Source organism: Salmo salar, chromosome 07 (assembly GCF_965601325.2).
Source record: "Salmo salar chromosome 07, fSalSal1, whole genome shotgun sequence".
Taxonomy (NCBI): Eukaryota; Metazoa; Chordata; class Actinopteri; order Salmoniformes; family Salmonidae; genus Salmo; species Salmo salar.
Window position 1 is genome coordinate 62,549,540 of NC_138297.1, and position 22,058 is coordinate 62,571,597.

Sequence of the window (22,058 nt, forward strand, 5' to 3'; positions counted from 1 at the left end):
GTGGGGTCTAGACCCATACTGTCCCCTTTCCATGATTGCCTTTTGTGTGTATTATTAGAAAGAGAGACATGGGCTAAAAGCAAGTATTGTACACTGTGCTGGCTTTGCCTGTTGAAAGAACAAGCAAACTTGGAGCAAAAGACAATGTTAGAAAAGTATGAATGTATTACTAGCCCTGCTCTTATTTTGATAAAGGGTTATATTTGTAACTGGCGTCATATAGAGGAGACCAAGGCGCAGCGTGTTGAGTGCTCATCGTTATTTTTTAATGAAAACGAACACTAGACAAAATAAACAAAATGACAGCCAACAGTTCCGTCAAACTAAACAGAAAGCAACTACCCACAAAACCCACAGGAAAAACAGGCTGCCTAAGTATGGTTCCTAATCAGAGACAACGATAGACAGCTGCCTCTGGTTAGGAACCATACTATGCCCAACACAAAGAAATACAAAAACATAGAATGCCCACCCCACACCCTAACCTAACCACATAGAGAAACAAACCCTCTCTCTCAGGTCAGGGCGTGACAATATTAGTCAATTCTCTGTAGAATTCTCCAGTAAATGCATTCCAACCTTGAGATGAGGCGACCTTGGTTTGTCCTATAGCTCTGTAGCAGGCGATGTGTGTAATTACTTAACATGGTGACACTCCTCTTGAACATGGTGTGCCTATGGGTGCTCAGACTACCTAATGGTAAACCAGGCCCTCCTGTAGTCCCTAGAGAAATCATTTACACCCACCCACACAGGAAGGGAATGAGAGAGAGAGATTAGAAATACAATATACATTCTCACTTCTCATGTTGTTGTACCCTACTGATAGGATCCTTGTTAGTGTAATAGATCCACTTGACTGGCCAGCTAGCCTTAGCCAATGTCATTTTGCTATAGTAAGATGTCATACTGACATCTCTTCGGCAGAGGGACACTGATGCACAAACATAGGTTTACCTTTATTTATTCATTAGGCTAGTAGCCTTTATGAATAGAATGACAATATGTCCTCCTTTGGAGAGCATTTAAAGGTCTAATGCAGCTGTTTTTATCTCAATATCAAATCATTTCTGGGTTACAATTCAGTACCTTACTTAATTTTGACAATTTCAAATGAAAACAAATAAAGCAAAAAGTAACAACAGCATTTGCTTACCAAACTATGTTTTTTCACACTATTGTATTTAGAAATGTGCAAAAGACAAACTGACAGCCACAACCAACCATAGATGGTAGTTCCTATTCAAGTCAAGACTGCCAGCCATTGCTAGTGTACCCATGAGTTTAACAGTCAAATTGACAGGGTCAGAGGTCACAACACAACAAGCTGTTCCACACATAGAATAAGGAGCGATAAGCACACCAAAGACGGCATTAATTAATTAAGTAATCAAATAAAGACAGCACTTCTAAAAGCCTATTTCACACCATAGTCTGCTGAATTTGTAAAAATAAATTTTCTTTCATTTTGATTTCTTCACAAATGAAACTGTGGCACTGACTTGCACATGGGTTGATTTTTCAGCATTGTCTCAACGAAGAGTTTGGCGTTCGACTAACCATGTGTGACGTGGAAGCGCAGCTACAAGCCTGCTAGAGTTAGCGGCAGGCGGACAAGCAATATCCACTGTCATAGTATTGATCAAATTTCAAATCAAATCAAATTTATTTTTATATAGCCCTTCGTACATCAGCTGATATTCTCAAAGTGCTGTACAGAAACCCAGCCTAAAACCCCAAACAGCAAGCAAAGCATGTGAAAGAAGCACGGTGGCTAGGAAAAACTCCCTAGGAAAAACTCCCTAGAAAGGCCAAAAACCTAGGAAGAAACCTAGAGAGGAACCAGGCTATGAGGGGTGGCCAGTCCTCTTCTGGCTGTGCAGGGTGGATATTATAACAGAACATAGTCAAGATGTTAAAATGTTAAAATGTTCATAAATGACCAGCATGGTCAAATAATAATAATCATAGTAGTTGTCGAGGGTGCAACAAGCACGTCCAGTGAACAGGTCAGGGTTCCATAGCCGCAGGCAGAACAGTTGAAACTGGAGCAGCAGCACGGCCAGGTGGACTGGGGACAGCAAGGAGTCATCATACCAGGTAGTCCTGAGGCATGGTCCTAGGGCTCAGGTCCTCCGAGAGAAAGACAGAAAGAGAGAAAGAGAGAATTAGAGAGAGCATATTTAAATACACACAGGACACCGGATAAGACAAGAGAAATACTCCAGATGTAACAGACTGACCCTAGCCCCCCGACACATAAACTACTGCAGTATAAATACTGGAGGCTGAGACAGGAGGGATCAGAAGACACTGTGGCCCCACCCGATGATACCCCCGGACAGGGCCAAACAGGCAGGATATAACCCCACCCACTTTGCCAAAGCACAGCCCCCACACCACTAGAGGGATGTCTCCAACCACCAACTTACCGTCCTAAGACAAGGCCGAGTATAGCCCACAACGATCTCCGCCATGGCACAACCCAAGGGGGGGGGGCGCCAACCCAGACAGGAAGACCACGTCAGTGACTCAACCCACTCAAGTGACGCACCCCTCCCATGGACGGCATTGAAGAACACCAGTAGGCCAGTGACTCAGCCCCTGTAAAAGGGTTAGAGGCAGAGAATCCCAGTGGAAAGAGGGGAACCGGCAAGGCAGAGACAGCAAGGGCGGTTCGTTGCTCCAGCCTTTCCGTTCACCTTCACACTCCTGGGCCAGACTATACTTAATCATAGGACCTACTGAAGAGATAAGTCTTCAGTAAAGACTTAAAGGTTGAGACTGAGTCTGCGTCTCTCACATTGGTAGGCAGACCATTCCATAAAAATGGAGCTCTATAGGAGAAAGCCCTACCTCCAGCCGTTTGCTTAGAAATTCTAGGGACAATTAGGAGGCCTGCGTCTTGTGACCGTAGCGTACGTGTAGGTATGTAGGGCAGGACCAAATCGGAAAGATAAGTAGGAGCAAGCCCATGTAATGCTTTGTAGGTTAGCAGTAAAACCTTGAAATCAGCCCTTGCCTTAACAGGAAGCCAGTGTAGGGAGGCTAGCACTGGAGTAATATGATCAAATTTTTGGGTTCTAGTCAGGATTCTAGCAGCCGTATTTAGCACTAACTGAAGTTTATTTAGTGCTTTATCCGGGTAGCCAGAAAGTAGAGCATTGCAGTAGTCCAGCCTAGAAGTAACAAAAGCAAGGATTAATTTTTCTTCGTCATTTTTGGACAGAAAATTTCTGATTTTTGCAATGTTACGTAGATGGAAAAAAGCTGTCCTTGAAACAGTCTTGATATGTTCTTCAAAAGAGAGATCAGGGTCCAGAGTAACGCCGAGGTCCTTCACAGTTTTATTTGAGACGACTGTACAACCATCCAGATTAATTGTCAGATTCAACAGAAGATCTCTTTGTTTCTTGGGACCTAGAACAAGCATCTCTGTTTTGTCCGAGTTTAAAAGTAGAAAGTTTGCAGCCATCCACTTCTTTATGTCTGAAACACAGGCTTCTAGCGAGGACAATTTTGGGGCTTCACCATGTTTCATTGAAATGTACAGCTGTGTGTCGTCCGCATAGCAGTGAAATTTAACATTATGTTTTCGAATGACATCCCCAAGAGGTAAAATATATAGTGAAAACAATAGTGGTCCTAAAACGGAACCTTGAGGAACACCGAAATTTACAATTGATTTGTCAGAAGACAAACCATTCACAGAGACAAACTGATATCTTTCCGACAGATAAGATCTAAACCAGGCCAGAACTTGTCCATGTAGACCAATTTGGGTTTCCAATCTCTCCAAAAGAATGTGGTGATCGATGGTATCAAAAGCGGCACTAAGATCTAGGAGCACGAGGACAGATGCAGAGCCTCGGTCTGACGTCATTAAAAGGTCATTTACCACCTTCACAAGTGCAGTCTCAGAGCTATGATGGGGTCTAAAACCAGACTGAAGCGTTTCGTATACATTGTTTGTCTTCAGGAAGGCAGTGAGTTGCTGTGCAACAGCTTTTTCTAACATTTTTGAGAGGAATGGAAGATTCGATATAGGTCGATAGTTTTTTATAATTTCTGGATCAAGATTCGGCTTTTTCAAGAGAGGCTTTATTACTGCCACTTTTAGTGAGCTTGGTACACATCCGGTGGATAGAGAGCCGTTTATTATGTTCAACATAGGAGGGCCAAGCACAGGAAGCAGCTCTTTCAGTAGTTTAGTTGGAATAGGGTCCAGTATGCAGCTTGAGGGTTTGGAGGCCATGATTATTTTCATCATTGCGTCAAGAGATATAGTCCTAAAACACTTTAGTATCTCCCTTGATCCTAGGTCCTGGCAGAGTTGTGTAGACTCAGGACAATGGAGCTTTGGAGGAATACCCAGATTTAAAGAGGAGTCTGTAATTTGCTTTCTAATGATCATGATCTTTTCCTCAAAGAAGTTCATAAATGTATTACTGCTGAAGTGAAAGCCATCCTCCATTTGCGAAGGCTGCTTTTTAGTTAGCTTTGCAACAGTATCAAAAATAAATTTCGGATTGTTCTTATTTTCCTCAATTAAGTTGGAAAAATAGGATGATCGAGCAGCAGTGAGGGCTCTTCGATACTGCACGGTACTGTCTTTCCAAGCTAGTCGGAAGACCTCCAGTTTGGTGCGGCGCAATTTCCGTTCCAATTTTCTGGAAGCTTGCTTCAGAGCTCGTGTATTTTCTGTATACCAGGGAGCTAGTTTCTTATGACAGATGTTTTTAGTTTTTAGGGGTGCAACTGCATCTAGGGTATTGCGCAAGGTTAAATTGAGTTCCTCGGTTAGGTGGTTAACTGATTTTTGTCCTCTGACGTCCTTGGGTAGGCAGAGGCAGTCTGGAAGGGCATCAAGGAATCTTTGGGTTGTCTGAGAATTAATAGCACGACTTTTAATGCTCCTTGGTTGGGGTCTGAGCAGATTATTTGTTGCAATTGCAAACGTAATAAAATGGTGGTCCGATAGTCCAGGATTATGAGGAAAAACATTTAGATGCACAACATTTATTCCATGGGACAAAACTAGGTCCAGAGTATGACTGTGGCGGTGAGTAGGTCCAGAGACATGTTGGACAAAACCCACTGAGTCGATGATTGGAGTGGGTCTGTGGACTTTTCCATGTGAATGTTAAAGTCACCAAAAATTTGAATATTATCTGCTATGACTACAAGATCCGATAAGAATTCAGGGAACTCAGTGAGGAACACTGCATATGGCCCAGGAGGCCTGTAAACAGTAGCTATAAAAAGTGAGTGAGTAGGCTGCATAGATTTCATGACTAGAAGCTCAAAAGACGAAAACGTCATTGTTTTTTTTTTTGTAAATTGAAATTTGCTATCGTAAATGTTAGCAACACCTCCGCCTTTGCCGGATGCACGGGGGTATGGTCACTAGTGTAACCAGGGGGTGAGGCCTCATTTAACACAGTAAATTCATCAGGCTTAAGCCATGTTTCAGTCAGGCCAATCACATCAAGATTATTATCAGTGATTAGTTCATTGACTATAACTGCCTTGGAAGTGAGGGATCTAACATTAAGTAACCCAATTTTGAGATGTGAGGTATCACAATCTCTTTCAATAATGGCAGGAATGGAGGTCTTTATACTAGTGAGATTGCTAAAGCGAACACCGCCATTTTTAATTTTGCCCAACCTAGATCGAGGCACAGACACGGTCTCAATGGGGAAAGCTGAGCTGACTACGCTGACTGTGCTAGTGGCAGACTCCACTAAGCTGGCAGGCTGGCTAACAGCCTGCTGCCTGGCCTGCACCCTATTTCATTGTGGAGCTAGAGGAGTTAGAGCCCTGTCTATGTTCGTAGATAAGATGAGAGCACCCCTCCAGCTAGGATGGAGTGCGTCACTCCTCAACAGGCCAGGCTTGGTCCTGTTTGTGGGTGAGTCCCAGAAAGAGGGCCAATTATCTACAAATTCTATCTTTTGGGAGGGGCAGAAAACAGTTTTCAACCAGCGATTGAGTTGTGAGACTCTGCTGTAGAGCTCATCACTCCCCCTAATTGATGAAACCTGAGCTGGAATGTGAAGCTAACTGAAGCTGGTTAGCTTTAGAAAACCCTGAGTTGATTTAGCTTGCTTCGTAGTATACCACTCAGACGTTAAGAACCTAATCCTGATTTACAGTCACCTTTGACCCCACAATACACACCATATATGACATCCCCTTACGGTCAGTCCAGGAAAGGTCAGTCATGTCTGGTTCAGTTAAGCATGGTCCCGTTTGGCTGTAATACAGTGTGTCTGTTTCAATGTGTAGTATTAATGGGTAACAGTGTTGATTCATTTAACATTATAACGTCATAGGTCTGTGAAGAATGATTTCAAATGACTAACAAGTTTTACATACAACAGAGATGGTGTGATGGGGATCATATCTCAAACAGTGCCATCTAGGGGGAGAAAGAAGAAGTGTCATCACTGAGTTAATTAGCAGTGCCACTGTCAGAGAAGAAGGCACTTGTCACATGACCTGAAAAGTTTGTATTTTCCTCTAAAGCCTTGGAGAGTGTTGAGACTAGAAACCTCATTCTGTGACCTGTATCTCTCCTTCCAGACAGATGTAAAGTAGCTCGGCCCTCCATGTAGACCAGAGAGTAGCAGAGAGCACTGTGGAGAGAAACAGCAGGTTACCAATAGAATAGATCAGAGACCAGAGGAACTTTAATCCTGAAGCATGGAGAGCAGATCCCTAGGAGAGGTATCATCGTATCGTCCTCCAACAACCAATAGATGTGAGTCTATGAGCGTGTACTCAGAGTATTGTCCCCATCCTGCCTTTTTATTCTCATCTTATGACTAAATAGTTCTTTGTCCAAATTTTATGTTTTCTTTCAGTTTTCATGATTGTGGATGTTTTTCACATGGATCAGTAAGTTAGACTTTCGAGTGAAGCTTTCACCACACACATCACAGCTCGCCTGTGTGAGTCCGTATATGCGCCGTTAGGGTCCCCTTCTGGCTGAAGCTTTTCCCACAGTCTCCACAGCTAAATGATTTCTCTCATGTGTGAGTATGTATATGCTTCCTAAGTTTCCCCTTCAAATTGAAGCTTTTCCCGCAGTCAGCACAGTTAAATGTTTTTTCTCCTGTGTGAATCTGTATATGCGTGGCTAGGGCCCACTTGCGATTAAAGCTCTTCCCACAGTCGCCACCACAATAAAATTTCTCCCCTGTGTGAATCTTCATGTGCTTGGACAGCTCCACTTTGAGTTTGACAGTCTTGCCACAAACAGGGCAGGTGTTGGGTTTCCCACTGTGACAGAGGCGGATATGGGCCTTAAGTTTACAGGTGGAGTTGTAGCGTATTCTGCAGAAGCTGCATTCACTGAGTCTCTTCTTGTAGAGAGTCACATGCCTCTGCAGGTCAGCTTTCAGAGCAAACAATTCACCACAGTCATGGCAGCGGTGAGTTTTTCGAGACGTGGTGCTGGGTTTGAAACAGTGTTCCACCACTGATGGACTTGGATCCAATGGTGGGCTGGGATCCAATGGTGGGCTGAGATCCAATGGTGGGCTGAGATCCAATGGTGGGCTGCAGTCAAGTGCCACTGGGTCGCTACTTACGGCTGAGCTTTGGCTGGAGGGATTGTTCTGATTATCTGGAGGGTCACAGGGAATGTAGAGACCCTTAAGGTGGGTCACAGTAACAAAAGGTGTGAGATCCAGTTGTTTGGGGTCACTCTCTCTGTTCTGCACAGTCTGGGTTTGGGGTAGAGTCAAGGACTGAAGTGGGTCCTCCTGATCACATTCACTTTTCACACAGGAAGGAGTAAATTTGATATCAGCCTCCAGCCCTTGAAGCTGCTCTTCCTCCTGACTGGTCCTGAGGTCCTCCTGTTCCTCTTTAATCTGTGGAAGCTCTGGGTTCTCCTGCCCCAGACTAGGGCTCCACTCCTGCTCACAGTGCTGCTGCTCACGGAGAACCTCCTCTTCAGAGACAGTGAAAGAGAGCTGCAGGGAGTCTGGAGGAAAGGAGAGAGGAACAGAGGTTCTCTATACAGCTTTTAGACATCAGGGTTGGGGTCAATTCAAAGTTAAAACTAGAATCCTTAGTTGCTACATAAAATGTTTTGATGGTCAGTCCTTGCAGCCATAGCTCGGTCTATTGACAGTGGTTTCATTTCTCCAGGCTCATCTTCACCTTTTTACCAAAACAGAGGCGGGGTAACCCTGCTTTATTATTGTTTCAATTAAGGACTCTAGCTTTAAGTAGATTCATGAAGTAAACAAAAATTCCAATTCAATAATTGAACAATTAGAATCTACAATCAATTACTTCTCAATAAACTGAAGATAATATGCTACTTATTTCAAAAGTTTATAATCTTTTAAATTTATGAATTCAAAATCACTTCCTGGTTTTTGTGACAATGTTTGTTTCCATGTACGGTATTAGCAAAGATGGTTTGGTATGAAGAGATGTAGAAACCGCTTCTCCAAAAGAAATCCCCGATCACGCCTGTAGGCGATGTCATGGCGACGTTAGCTAGCTAAGTGCAGAAACACGTCATCGGGTCTAACCAGGGCTACGTTCAGTACATTAAAACATAATAGACCGCTCAATTGAACAAAAACGTCACCATACTGAGCGACCAGTTGAAAAACGGGGATGGGTTGGGTTGTGGGTTCAAAATGTACCGCTGCCCTTTAAATACATCACTCATTGCTTCAAGCCACACCCTGGCACACCCACCGAACGGAAGTAAAGTATCTCAAAGCCAGTCAAGAACGTACAAGAAAGTTTTGGGAAAACCAGTCGTTTAGTATAAACCGTTCCGCAACGTAGCACATGAACTGAACGCACCCCAGGGGAGAACGACTGCACATTGAAGCCATGGAAGTTCAAGGCCAACCACGGTAGTGCAGGCATTGTTAGCAGAACAGGATCCCACATTAAAGTGAATAGAATAATGGCGATTTTCATGGTCAATCTTTGTGTAAATAAAAAATGTTTTTAAGACAATCATTGTACCAATAATTGCTTTTAATACACCAGATGTGTGTCCTTAAACCAATTATTATTAAATCGCACGCAAAAAAAAATTAAGTAGCCTGCAGTACCTATTTACTCAATGAGAGGCAGCACTAAGCTAGCCTGCAACGTCACTTCCTGGAGTAGCTTAAACTGCTCATGTTATGTCTCCATGAGACTAAATCTTAAACTACTTTTTTGGCTTCATATGCGCTGTTGAGTATTCACATAGGAATGAATGATGTTACGTGATCAATGGTTTTGTCCATTCATATATACAGTTGAAGTTGGAAGTTTACATACACCTTAGCCAAATACATTTAAACTCCGTTTTTCACAATGCCTGACATTTAATCCTAATAAAGATTCCCTGTCTTAGGTCAGTTAGGATCACCAGTTTATTTTAAGAATGTGAAATGTCAGAATAATAGTAGAGATAATTATTTATTTCAGCTTTTATTTCTTTCAACACATTCCCAGTGGGTCAGAAGTTTACAAACACTCAATTAGTATTTGGTAGCATTGCCTTTAGATGGTTTAACTTGGGTCAAACATTTCGGGTAGCCTTCCACAAGCTTCCCACAATAAGTTGGGTGAATTTTGGCCCATTCCTCCTGACAGAGCTGGTGTAACTGAGTCAGGTTTGTAGGCCTCCTTGCTCGCACAAGCTTTTTCAGTTCTACCCACAAATGTTCTATAGGATTAAGGTCAGGGCTTGGTGATGGCCACACCAATACCTTGACTTTGTTGTCCTTAAGCCATTTTGCCGCAACTTTGGAAGTATGCTTGAGGTCATTGTCCATTTGGAAGACCCATTTGCGACCAAGCTTTAATAAAACATATTGAAATGCAGATCGCTTAAAACCTAAACAGTTTATTTATTGCGTTATCTACCTAGCCATCACTACATCTACATACGAACCTATCCTACATAGTTGTATTTCCGGTGTGATCCGCAGCAGTCTCCGTAGCCGATCATTCTCCTCGTGGTACTCTGCTACCGTTTGCTCAACTGCACCCAAAATATCCACAGCAACCGCCGTTAAACGCTCATTTAAAAACACACGAAACGACTGTAGTTTAGACATGTTTCAGTCGACTGAGAGTTGAAGAAAGAACGATGGTGACAAACACACTTCGTTTTATTTCCGTATTTTATTTTTCTGTTTTTAGAAGCGGGTGGAGAGCCCATAAACACAACACAGCGCCACAATGTGGGTGGGGGGTTTTAATACAAGTTACAGACCAATTATAATGGAAATAGATAACTACGTTAGGAAAGTTTGAGTAATAGTGTTATTATTAGTGTATGCTTGGGACTAAACCAGAGAATGCCATTATCAAGAGCAATTATAAAGACATGCGATTGAAATGGGGCTGACAAAACACTGTAATCTACTTAACACAGAGTTTGCAGGTATAGAAAATGCACTTATCTGGAGTCGACTGAATATCATTGCTTGAGCAGCATTAGATCAAAATGGATGAGAAATACTCTTGGACAAATGGAAGGATATACACTGCTCAAAAAAATAAAGGGAACACTTAAACAACACAATGTAACTCCAAGTCAATCACACTTCTGTGAAATCAAACTGTCCACTTAGGAAGCAACACTGATTGACAATAAATTTCACATGCTGTTGTGCAAATGGAATAGACAACAGGTGGAAATTATAGGCAATTAGCAAGACACCCCCAATAAAGGAGTGGTTCTGCAGGCGGGGACCACAGACCACTTCTCAGTTCCTATGCTTCCTGGCTGATGTTTTGGTCACTTTTGAATGCTGGCGGTGCTTTCACTCTAGTGGTAGCATGAGACGGAGTCTACAACCCACACAAGTGGCTCAGGTAGTGCAGCTCATCCAGGATGGCACATCAATGCGAGCTGTGGCAAGAAGGTTTGCTGTGTCTGTCAGCGTAGTGTCCAGAGCATGGAGGCGCTACCAGGAGACAGGCCAGTACATCAGGAGACGTGGAGGAGGCCGTAGGAGGGCAACAACCCAGCAGCAGGACCGCTACCTCCGCCTTTGTGCAAGGAGGAGCAGGAGAAGCACTGCCAGAGGCCTGCAAAATGACCTCCAGCAGGCCACAAATGTGCATGTGTCTGCTCAAATGGTCAGAAACAGACTCCATGAGGGTGGTATGAGGGCCCGACATCCACAGGTGGGGGTTGGGCTTACAGCCCAACACCGTGCAGGACGTTTGGCATTTGCCAGAGAACACCAAGATTGGCAAATTCGCCACTGGCGCCCTGTGCTCTTCACAGATGAAAGCAGGTTCACATTGAGCACGTGACAGACGTGACAGAGTCTGGAGACGCCGTGGAGAACGTTCTGCTGCCTGCAACATCCTCCAGCATGACCGGTTTGGCGGTGGGTCAGTCATGGTGTGGGGTGGCATTTCTTTGGGGGGCCGCACAGCCCTCCATGTGCTCGCCAAAGGTAGCCTGACTGCCATTAGGTACCGAGATGAGATCCTCAGACCCCTTGTGAGACCATATGCTGGTGTGGTTGGCCCTGGGTTCCTCCTAATGCAAGACAATGCTAGACCTCATGTGGCTGGAGTGTGTCAGCAGTTCCTGCAAGAGGAAGGCATTGATGCTTTGGACTGGCCCGCCCGTTCCCCAGACTTGAATCCAATTGAGCACATCTGGGACATCATGTCTCGCTCCATCCACCAACGCCACGTTGCACCACAGACTGTCCAGGAGTTGGCGGATGCTTTAGTCCAGGTCTGGGAGGAGATCCCTCAGGAGACCATCCGCCACCTCATCAGGAGCATGCCCAGGTGTTGTAGGGAGGTCATACAGGCACAATACAATACATCAAAGTTGGATCAGCCTGTAGTGTGGTTTTCCACTTTAATTTTGAGTGTGACTCCAAATCCAGACCTCCATGGGTTGATAAATTGGATTTCCATTGATTATTTTGGTGTGATTTTGTTGCCAGCACATTCAACTATGTAAAGAAAAAAGTATTTAATAAGATTATTTCTTTCATTCAGATCTAGGATGTGTAAGTGTTCCCTTTATTTTTTTGAGCAGTATATTATAAAATTCCCCTACATTGTTTTACTCAAATAATGCAGGAAAATACACATTTTTCAACTACAAAAATAAAGTTTCCTGCTGGACAAGAATTGTTCCGACTTTCAAGAATCCCTGAGCTGTCCACCTTGATTTTGGCTAGCTTTATCACACATCTGTGCATTCCAAAAGGGATTTATTCACTTTACCTTCCAAAAGGAACCCGACTTTGCCCCCAAGACAGTCACACTCACGGACAGGACGGGCTAGCGTGCGAGAGAGAGAGAGAGAATACTGTTACCAGAACACTGACTTCCGTTTCACTCCACAGGATACTAGGAGATCTAGTAGAGAGAGAAACAGGAGAGTGTTGTGACTATCTCTCTATAATGTCCTGTTGTGCTGCTTTGTCCTGTTGTGCGAATGTCTGGCAACATATTGTCATCATTACTTCAGTGACATACAGAACATACTGTATGTCACTGATTTAGTTTACTAGGGTGACTGGGGAACAAATGGCATGCTTAAAGGTAACCTTTATAGATTAAACCAATGAAAAAGAAAGTTGAGTCATGTCTGATGGGTCTGGCTGAGAGTGAGAGACACACACACACACACACACACACACACACACACACACACACAGGGAAGGAAAGAGGGATGAAATATACAATAGACATTCTCACTTCTCATGTTGTTGTAGCCTACTGGAAGGATCCTTGTTAGTGTAATAGATCCACCTCATTGGCCAGCTAGCCGATTTCCTTTTGCTGTAGTAGGATGTCATGCAGACACCTCTTAATCAGAGGGACACTGAGGAGCAAACATGTGTTTAGTTTTATTTACTCAACATTCATTAGTCTAGAAGCCTGTATGTATAGAATGAAAGATGTCCTCCTTTTTAGGAACATTTAAGCAGATACCCAGTCTACACCTCTTTCTATTGTAGTAGACTAATGCATACAGTTAAAGTCCCACTCCTCCACATTGTGGTCAATCTGGATAACACACACCTGTTTAGTTTGACTCTCCTGGTGTTGTGAACCTAATCCTGATTTACAGTCACCTCTGGCCCCACAATACACAACATCTATAACATATTCCCTCATTCCCATGGACAGTCATGTCTGGTTCAGCTTAGCATGGTCCTGTTTGGCATTAATACAGTGTGTGTGTTGTAATGTGTTTAGTAATTGGTAAGAGTCAGGGGCATCATGCACCCATTATTTTAGAGGGGGCACGAAGTACGTGAGGTTCGAGGGGGCATGGTCCAGAGAATGAAGCATGTTTTTAACACCTGAAACTGCCTTTTCCTGCAAGCTAGAGTCATAATCATTACGGCAATATGTATATTTTTCTGCGTAGGTTATCTAAGCAGAACTCGTTGCCTGTTCAATGGTCATTGATTCTTTAAGAACTTGTAGGCCTTGGGAGTTTAGTACAACTGCTACATTGGTATATAGTATCTTATAAACCGAGTAGTTTGGGTCCTGGATAGTGATTGGCTGAAAGCTGTGGTGTATCAGACATTATAAACCGGGTGGTTCGAGTCCTGAATTCTGATTGGCTGAAAGCCATGGTATATCAGACCGTATACAATGGGTATGACAAAAAACGACTATTAACTGGTCTTATTACATTGGTAACCAGTTCATAATAGCAACAAGTCACCTTGGGAGTTTGTGGTATATGGCCAATCTACCACGGCTTAGGGCGGTATCCAGACACCGCGTTGCATCGTGCTTAAGAACAAATCTTATCCATGGTATATTGGCCATATAACTCATCCCCTCGGGCCTTATTGCTTAAATAACCTAATAATTAAAGCTATTTTAGTAATTTCTAAAGTCTAGCAACCTTGCCAGCCGCCATGCTAAACAAAAATATAAACGCAACATGCAACAATTTCAACGATTTTAGTTACAGTTCATATAAGGAATTCAATCAATTGAAATAAATTAATTAGGCCATATTCTATGGATTTCACATGACTGGGCATGGGTGCAGCCATGGGTGGGCCTTTGAGGGCATAGGCCAACCCCCTTGGCAGACAGGCCCACCCACTGGGGAGCCAGGCCCAGCCAATTAGTTTTTCCACCCAAAAGGGCTTTATTACAGACAGAAATACTCCTCAATACCCACCCACCCCAGACGATCCTGTAGGGGAAGAAGCCGGATGTGGAGGTCCTGGGCTGGCGTGGTTACACGTGGTCTGCGGTTGTGAGGCCGGTTGGACGTACTGCCAAATTCTCTAAACCGACATTGGAGGCAGCTTATGGTAGAGAAATTAACATGAAATTATTTGGCAACAGCTCTGGTGGACACTCCTGCAATCAGCATGCCAGTGGCACGCTCCCTCAAAACTTGAGACATCTGTGGCATTGTGTTGTGTGACAAAAATGCACATTTTAGAGTGGCCTTTTATTGTCCCCAGCACAAAGTGCACCTGTGTAATGATGATGCCATTTAATCAGCTTCTTGATGTACCACACCTGTCAGATGGATGGATTATCTTGGCAAAGGAGAAATGCTCACTAACAGGGACTATGACTACTACAGGTTTAGATAACTAGCCGCTAGACTAATTTACCAGTCTAAAAAATGTTAGCTGACATGGGCTAAATGAGTGACTATCAGTGACGGAGATAACAACAGAAAAACTGTTGATGCTCAACCAAACTACAGAATGGCATCTTGTGTTTTGTACTATTCTAACTCGCCACTTGAGTTAACTTGAGACCCCGACAATTAAAACAAAAAATGGGGGGGGGGGGGGGGGGGGGGGGGGGGAGTTGAGGGCCTTCAAAAGGAGGGCCAATCCCTGCGCTAGACTATCTAGCATGTCTTTGCTCCGTGGTGCACCTTGGAAGGAACCACTTACTAGGGAGAATTGGAGGGTAGGGGGGGTACTCTTGATCCAGTCAGTGTTCCCCCGTCGCAAAATACCGCTGACACATCTTCTCTATCAATACAGTGAGGGAAAAAAGTATTTGATCCCCTGCTAATTTTGTACATTTGCCCACTGACAAAGAAATGATCAGTCTATAATTTTAATGGTAGATTTATATGAACAGTGAGAGACAGAATAACAGAAAAAAATACAGAAAAACACATGTCAAAAATGTTATAATTTGATTTGCATTTTAATGAGGGAAATAAGTATTTGACCCCCTCTCTATCAGAAAGATTTCTGGCTCCCAGGTGTCTTTTATACAGGTAACGAGCTGAGATTAGGAGCACACTCTTAAAGGGAGTGCTCCTAATCTCAGTTTGTTACCTGTATAAATGACACCTGTCCACAGAAGCAATCAATCAATCAGATTCCAAACTCTCCACCATGGCCAAGACCAAAGAGCTCTCCAAGGATGTCAGGGACAAGATTGTAGACCTACACAAGGCTGGAATGGGCTACAAGACCATCGCCAAGCAGCTTGGTGAGAAGGTGACAACAGTTGGTGCGATTATTCGCAAACGGAAGAAACACAAAAGAACTGTCAATCTCCCTCGGCCTGGGGCTCCATGCAAGATCTCACCTCGTGGAGTTGCAATGATCATGAGAACGGTGAGGAATCAGCCCAGAGCTACACGGGAGGATCTTGTCAATGATCTCAAGGCAGCTTGAGATCATTTATTCTGTCTCTAACTGTTCAAATAAACCTACCATTAAAATTATAGACTGATCATTTTTGTCAGTGGGCAAACGTACAAAATCAGCAGGGGATCAAATACTTTTTTCCCTCACTGTAATTATGATAAAACGTGGGTTAATAAATTAAGTTCAGTAATTAATGGAACAATGGTAAATGAAATAACACTGGTAAATGTAATACATGTTCTATTTGTAATAACTTAACGTTTTTATGTGTTAAACCTGGTTAATGTAATAACTTGCCAGTAAACGTAATAACTTTTTCCAATGAATTTACTAAGTTATTACATTAACCAGTGAATAACACATTTTTTTAATGAATAATGTAATAACAAAATCAATGCTTTATGCAGTACTGCCCTCAATTTAATGCACATACCACCACCCACTGTCAATCACAACACCAACTCACTGATACACAAATACTCACACAGTTAACACTTTACTTGATTATTATTAACCAATCTTATTATGTTTTCCGGTGGTTATTATGTTATCAGATCAGAAGCAACTTTTTAAATGAATAACAACTTCCCTGTAAACAATAATGAGTCGTTTGGACCTCCCGGGACGTCACAAAATGGTTGCCTAAAGTAGTCAGGATGTTCTGTCATGGTCCCCTTGAGGTGTTTGTCTAGTTCCCGGTTGGTCCCGAAGACGTTTTTATGACTTTCTTGGGATGCTGTGCCATGGTCCCTGAAGGTTCTTGGAACGTTGGGTCATGATCTCCTGGAGGTTTTTGTCTAGTTCCTGGGAACGTCACCTGATGTTCAGAAAGAACCCCCGCCCCCCCAAAAAATGTTTTTTACCAGGGCACGCGCACACTCATTTCATTACATATCACCCCTTGTTACTGTTGCTAAGACCATCAAGGCTCTGATTGGGTGAACCACTGATCCAGTCACAGCTCTTTGTCTTTTGGCAATGCTAGGGCCAGCAACCCACACACACACAGTGCTTTTAACATAGTGTTTTACACCCACATATTTGAGAAAGTTCTCTTGGGCGGCTTCCACCCTGAACCTTAGAGGCTGCAGCCCTACATACATAGACTTGAATTCACAGGCCACTTTAATAATGGAACACTAGTCACTTTAATAATGTTGACATTTTTGCTTTACTCATATGTATATACTGTACTCTATTCTACTGTATTTTAGTCTATGCCACTCCAATATTGCTCATCCTAATATTTATATATTCCTAAATTCCATTGTTTTACTTTTAAGTTTGTGTATTATTGTGAATTGTTAGATATTACTGCACGGTTGGAGTAAGAAACACAAGCATTTCGCTACACTCGCAACAACATCTGCTAAACACGTATGTGACCAATACAATTGTATTTTATTTGGGACCATGTATTCTGTTAAGGTTAGTGATACAGAGTTTAGCAAAAATTGTGTAAAAAAATAAAATAGTAATCAGTGACAATTTAATTACATTTGACATGTGTCGTGTCTTTGGCTATGCCGGATTAAGTGATATGACATGCTAACTTATAAAATGATTTCTCTGTAATTAATATTACCTGATTAAGCTAATCATGTAAATGTAATTAACTAGAAAGTCGGGGCACCACGGAGGAACGTTTATAGAGCCGTTATCTTCCGAATAAACTCTTAAAATACTTTGTAATATTTTACATCGATAACAGTCAATATTAACCCTTGTCTTATTTTCAGTCTCATAATGAAAGTTGTAAATTCTTGGCTATCTTCACGAACCCTGGCTAACAAGTTGAATCAGCAATACAAAATTGGGTTTAATTATTTATTTACTAAATACCTAACTAATCACACAGAATTACAAATACACAGAATACAATGATGTCATACAGAATTCACCCCTGGTGAACGGAACCTGTATGAAAGCTGGTTACACAAAGGAAAGGGGGTTGGGCTTGAATGAAAGAGTGGGAAGATTTAGGAACAGAGAAACCGCAGCTATGCTATCGTAAATACATTATCTTATGCATTCTAAATTACCGCCCATTTGGAAAAGGAAAATGCAATAAATATTTACTCTGAGCTGCGCTTCGGTAGATTGGTCGTAGATGCTGGCCGGGTTGGCCAACAGATCTCCCTGTTTTCGGAAGAATGTCAATGGTGGTCGATTGGATACGTGGTGGTATCTTCGTCCGTCTGTTAGACTGGATCCGTCGTCCGTCCTTTCCTAGCCCACGTAAGCAGCGGCCGCTGCTAACTCAACGGCAAGGAAGTAGCACTTCTGTAGTGAATAAGCTCAAAGTTCATACCAGTTCATACCATAGCTCACGCCGAGGTTGGCTTAGTTGACATGTGTGTCCTTCTAACGTAGAGGCTGCAGACCTCACGTACTGGAACCCCTGGTTATCTTTTCGTCAAAGGATTATATAGTGGAGAGGGGGAGGGAGGTGTTTCATCGTTTATAACCCCTGTCTCTTCACAGGGGTGGGCCACTGATCAAGCAGGGCACTTTCCTTATGAAAACCCAAATCTCTCATTCGGAAGCTAAAATTACATTTCATCTCCTAACAAACATTTTCAATATCAAACATTTCAATTGCATAACAATTCCATGTGACTCTGATAACTAGAGGGCGTATACTTTCTCAGATACAGTTTATGTCGTCCTGTCATCAGTCATAATGCCTCAGATGACAACCGAACTGACATACATACTCATTACGTTCCCAAGCATATTTCCAACTGGTTTTATTAACAAAATATGTGGTACCTTTCCACATTTGTTTGATGTTCCCAGACTCTCTATATTTAATAACACAGGATATTCAAGTCCTTCAGTAGATTCAGAGAGGGGAAGGGAGAAAGGTATTTATAGGGGGGGGGGGGGGGGTCATAAACCTTACCCACAGGCCAACGGCCATGACAAATGATCACTTAGTACAGACTTTTCAATATGACCCCACCTGGGATTTGAACTCACAACCTCTGGATTTGGGGTATGCTGATCTTTCTGCTGCGCCACAAAATCTATAGAATTTCAGACGTCCTCTACACATACCTATAATACATCTCTGCACTTAACAAAATAGTGCCATCTGCACTGCTAATTTAGTCATCAGTTGATATGACTTTTCTCTCATTGACTCCATTTACTTATTCCAGCTATTTGTGTCTATGAGCGTGTACTCAGAATATTGTCAACATACTGACTTTTTAATTCTCATCTTGTGACTAAATAGATCTTTGTCCTAATTTTCTTTCTTCTTTCAGTTTTCATCCTGTTTTCCTCCTTTGTGGAATTCTTTCACATGCGTCAGTAAACTAGACTTTTGAGTGAAGTTTTTCCCACAGTCACACTTAAATAATTTCTCCCTTGTGTGAATCCTCATGTGCTTGGACAGATCTCCTTTGAGTTGGAAGGTCTTGCCACAAACAGGGCAGGTGCAGGGTTTCCCACTGTGACAGAGAAGGATATGGGCCGTCAGTGTACAGGTGGAGTCGTAGCGTATTCTGCAGAAGCGACATTCACTGAGTCTCTTCTTGTAGAGAGTCACATGCCTCTGCAGGTCAGCTTTCAGAGCAAACATTTCACCACAGTCACTGCAGTGGTGAGTTTTTGTAGACGTGGTGCTGGGTTTGGAACAGTGTTCACCTATTGATGGGTTTGGATTCAATGATGAGCTGGGATCAAATGGCGGGTTGCTGTTAAGTCCTACTGGGTCGCTGATTACGGCTGAGCTTTGGCTGGAGGCACCGTTGTGGTTATCTGGAGGGTCACAGGGAATGTGGAGACCCTTTAGGTGGGTCACAGTAACAAAAGGTGTGAGATCCACTTGTTTAGGGTCACACTCTCTGTTCTCCACAGTCTGGGTTTGGGGAGAAGTGAAGGGCTGAAGTGGGTCCTCCTGATCACATTCACTTTTCACACAGGAAGGAGTAAATTTGAAATCAGCCTCCAGACCTTGAAGCTGCTCTTCCTCCTGACTGGTCCTGAGTTCCTCCTGTTCCTCTTTAATCTGTGGAAGCTCTGGGTTCTCCTGCCCCAGACTGGGGCTCCACTCCTGCTCACAGTGCTGCTGCTCAGGGAGAACCTCCTCTTCAGAGACAGTGAGAGAGAGCTGCAGGGAATCTGGAGGAAAGGAGAGAAGAGCAGAGGTTATCTATACAGTCGTCACTAGCTGGCACAGCCAGTCATAAACCCCCGCCTATTTCTAAAATGAATATTTTAGAAATCGATATTTAATTATTTTAAAATCGATATTTGTCAGAAAAATGTATTCCAGTGTCAAAATGGTTGGTACATTTTGGTCATAAAATATCTTCCAAAACGGAGTTGTGAGATTTGAGGGTTGGGTTTAGATTTCCACAATAGCCTTTGAGTCGTGCTGGGGACAACTGTAGCATTTTAGCTAACCCTTCGCCTAACCTTAACCCAATTCTCTTAACCTTTGTTGTTAGTTCTCCTAACCCCCAATGTAAATTCTCCCCATAATTCTCCTTTGTTGGTATGATGCATATTCGTACTATTTAGGCATTTAAAGTCCGTGACTAACCACTGCGCAACAGAGTTTTGAAATACGTTTTTTTTCAAATCAATTATCTGAACTAGGGATGCACGATATATCGGTAAGCATATCGGAATCAGACGATATTAGCTAAAAATGCCAACATCGGCATTGACCCGATGTCTAGTTTAACGCCTATGTGCAAAACCAACGTCAAAGCTGACACGCATACCTGCAGCTGAAGTCGGAAGTTTACATACACTTAGGTTGGAGTCATTAAAAATCGTTTTTCAACCACTCCACAAATTTCTTGTTAACAAACTATAGTTTTGGCAAGTCGGTTAGGACATCTACTTTGTGCATGACACAAGTAATTTTTCCAACTATTGTTTACAGACAGATTATTTCACTTATAATTCAGTGTATCACAATTCCAGTGGGTCAGAAGTTTACATACACTATGTTGACTGTGCCTTTAAACAGCTTGGAAAATTCCAGAAAATGATGCCATGGCTTTAGAAGCTTCTGATAGGCTAATTGACATCATTTGAGTCAATTGGAGGTTGTTGTAGACCTCCACAAGTCTGGTTCATCCTTGGGAGCAATTTCCAAATGCCTGAAGGAACCACGTTCATCTGTACAAACAATAGTATGCAAGTATAAACACCATGGGACCACGTAGCCGTCATACCGCTCAGGAAGGAGACGCGTTCTGGAATTGTGAAAAACTGAGTTGAAATGTATTTGGCTAAGGTGTATGTAAACTTCTGACTTCAACTGTACATGTAGGCAGTATAAAAGAGGAGGGGGGGGGGGGGGGCAATGCAAATAGTCTGGGTAGCCATTTAATCAGATGTTCAGGTCTCATATGGCTTGGGGGTAGAAGCTGTTTAGAAGGCTTGGCACTCCGGTACCGCTAGCCGTGCGTCATAGTGGCGAGCGGTTTGCTGATATCAACGTTGTGAACAGAGTGCCCAGGTGGCGGTGGGGTTATGGTATGGGCATAAGCTACAGACAAACACAATTTGAACAACGGCAATTTGAATGCACAGAGACACTGTGACGAAATCCTGAGGCCCTTTGTCATGCCACTCATCTGCTGCTATCACCTCCTGTTTCAGCATGACAATGCACAGCCATGTTGCATGGATCTGTACATAATTCCTGGAAGCTGAAAATGTCCCAGTTCTTCCACGGCCTGCATACTCACCAGACGTCACACATTGAGCATGTTTGGGATGTTCAGGAGCGACATGTAGGACAGTTCCAGTTCCGGCCAATATCCAGAAACTTCGCACAGCCATTGAAGAGGAGTGGGACAACATTCAACACGCCACAATCAACAGCCTGATCAACTCTATGTGAAGGAGATGTCCCACTGCATGAGACAAATGGTGGTCACACCAGATAGTGACTGGTTTTCTGATCAACCACGCTACCGTTTTTTAAGCTATCTGTGACCAATATATGCATATCTATATTCCCAGTGATGTGAAATCCATAGATTAGGGACTAATGATTTTATTTAAATGTCTCTATATGAACTGTAACCCAGAAAAATCTTTGAAATTGTTGCATGTTGCGTTTATATTTTTGTTCAGTGTAACTATCACTACATCTACATACGAACCTATCCTACATAGTTGTATCTCCGGTGTGATCCTCAGTAGTCTCCGTAGCCGATCATTCTCCTCCTGATAGTCCACTACCGTTTGCTCAACTGCACCCAAAATCTCCGCAGCAACCGCCGTTAAACGCTCATTTAAAAACACACGAAACGACTGTAGTTTAGACATGTTTCAGTCGACTGAGAGTTGAGTATTACGCTAGTATAGCTTCGTCCTCGATGAAAAAGTTGTGGTCACAAACAAACCAAACCCTCCAGTTTTACTTCCGTTTTGTTCTGTTTTTATCAGCGGATA

The 22,058-nt window shown here is 42.9% G+C and overlaps 2 protein-coding genes across 7 annotated transcripts; both read right to left on the reverse strand.

Moving 5' to 3' along the window:
• Window positions 1-244: 244 nt before the first annotated feature.
• On the reverse strand, window positions 245-14,721 carry LOC123743790 (uncharacterized). 5 transcript variants are annotated; one of them, XR_006770688.2, is made up of 4 exons: window positions 9,929-10,221; window positions 6,941-7,996; window positions 6,558-6,641; window positions 245-6,424 (listed from the first exon to the last, which is right to left on the reverse strand). XR_006770688.2 is itself a non-coding variant. In XM_045722359.2 (4 exons), the coding sequence occupies exons 2-4, from the start codon at window positions 12,725-12,727 to the stop codon at window positions 7,035-7,037; spliced, it is 1,026 nt and encodes a 341-aa protein (XP_045578315.2). In that variant the 5' UTR covers window positions 12,728-12,847; window positions 14,177-14,721; the 3' UTR covers window positions 245-7,034. The 5 variants fall into 5 exon arrangements, 3 of the variants coding, with proteins under 3 accessions (XP_045578315.2, XP_045578313.2, XP_045578314.2); XM_045722359.2 differs by lacking the exon at window positions 9,929-10,221 and adding exons at window positions 12,244-12,300; window positions 12,721-12,847; window positions 14,177-14,721 and having other exon boundaries at window positions 245-7,996; XR_006770687.2 differs by having other exon boundaries at window positions 245-6,641.
• Window positions 14,722-17,442: 2,721 nt separating this feature from the next.
• On the reverse strand, window positions 17,443-22,058 carry LOC145850187 (uncharacterized). 2 transcript variants are annotated; one of them, XM_014208745.3, is made up of 2 exons: window positions 21,767-22,058; window positions 17,443-19,760 (listed from the first exon to the last, which is right to left on the reverse strand). In XM_014208745.3, the coding sequence occupies exons 1-2, from the start codon at window positions 21,930-21,932 to the stop codon at window positions 18,898-18,900; spliced, it is 1,029 nt and encodes a 342-aa protein (XP_014064220.1). In that variant the 5' UTR covers window positions 21,933-22,058; the 3' UTR covers window positions 17,443-18,897. The 2 variants fall into 2 exon arrangements, with proteins under 2 accessions (XP_014064220.1, XP_014064221.1); XM_014208746.3 differs by lacking the exon at window positions 21,767-22,058 and adding an exon at window positions 21,347-21,753.

Bases quoted from the DNA above. Each gene is read 5' to 3' on its own strand.
- LOC123743790 (XM_045722357.2), bottom strand. From the start codon at position 10,094: ATGTCTAAACTACAGTCGTTTCGTGTGTTTTTAAATGAGCGTTTAACG. The intron at 7,997-9,928 runs GTTCGTATGTAG...CCTTTCCTCCAG, and splicing joins AATACAACTATGTAGGATAG to ACTCCCTGCAGCTCTCTTTC.
- LOC145850187 (XM_014208745.3), bottom strand. From the start codon at position 21,932: ATGTCTAAACTACAGTCGTTTCGTGTGTTTTTAAATGAGCGTTTAACG. The intron at 19,761-21,766 runs GTTCGTATGTAG...CCTTTCCTCCAG, and splicing joins GATACAACTATGTAGGATAG to ATTCCCTGCAGCTCTCTCTC.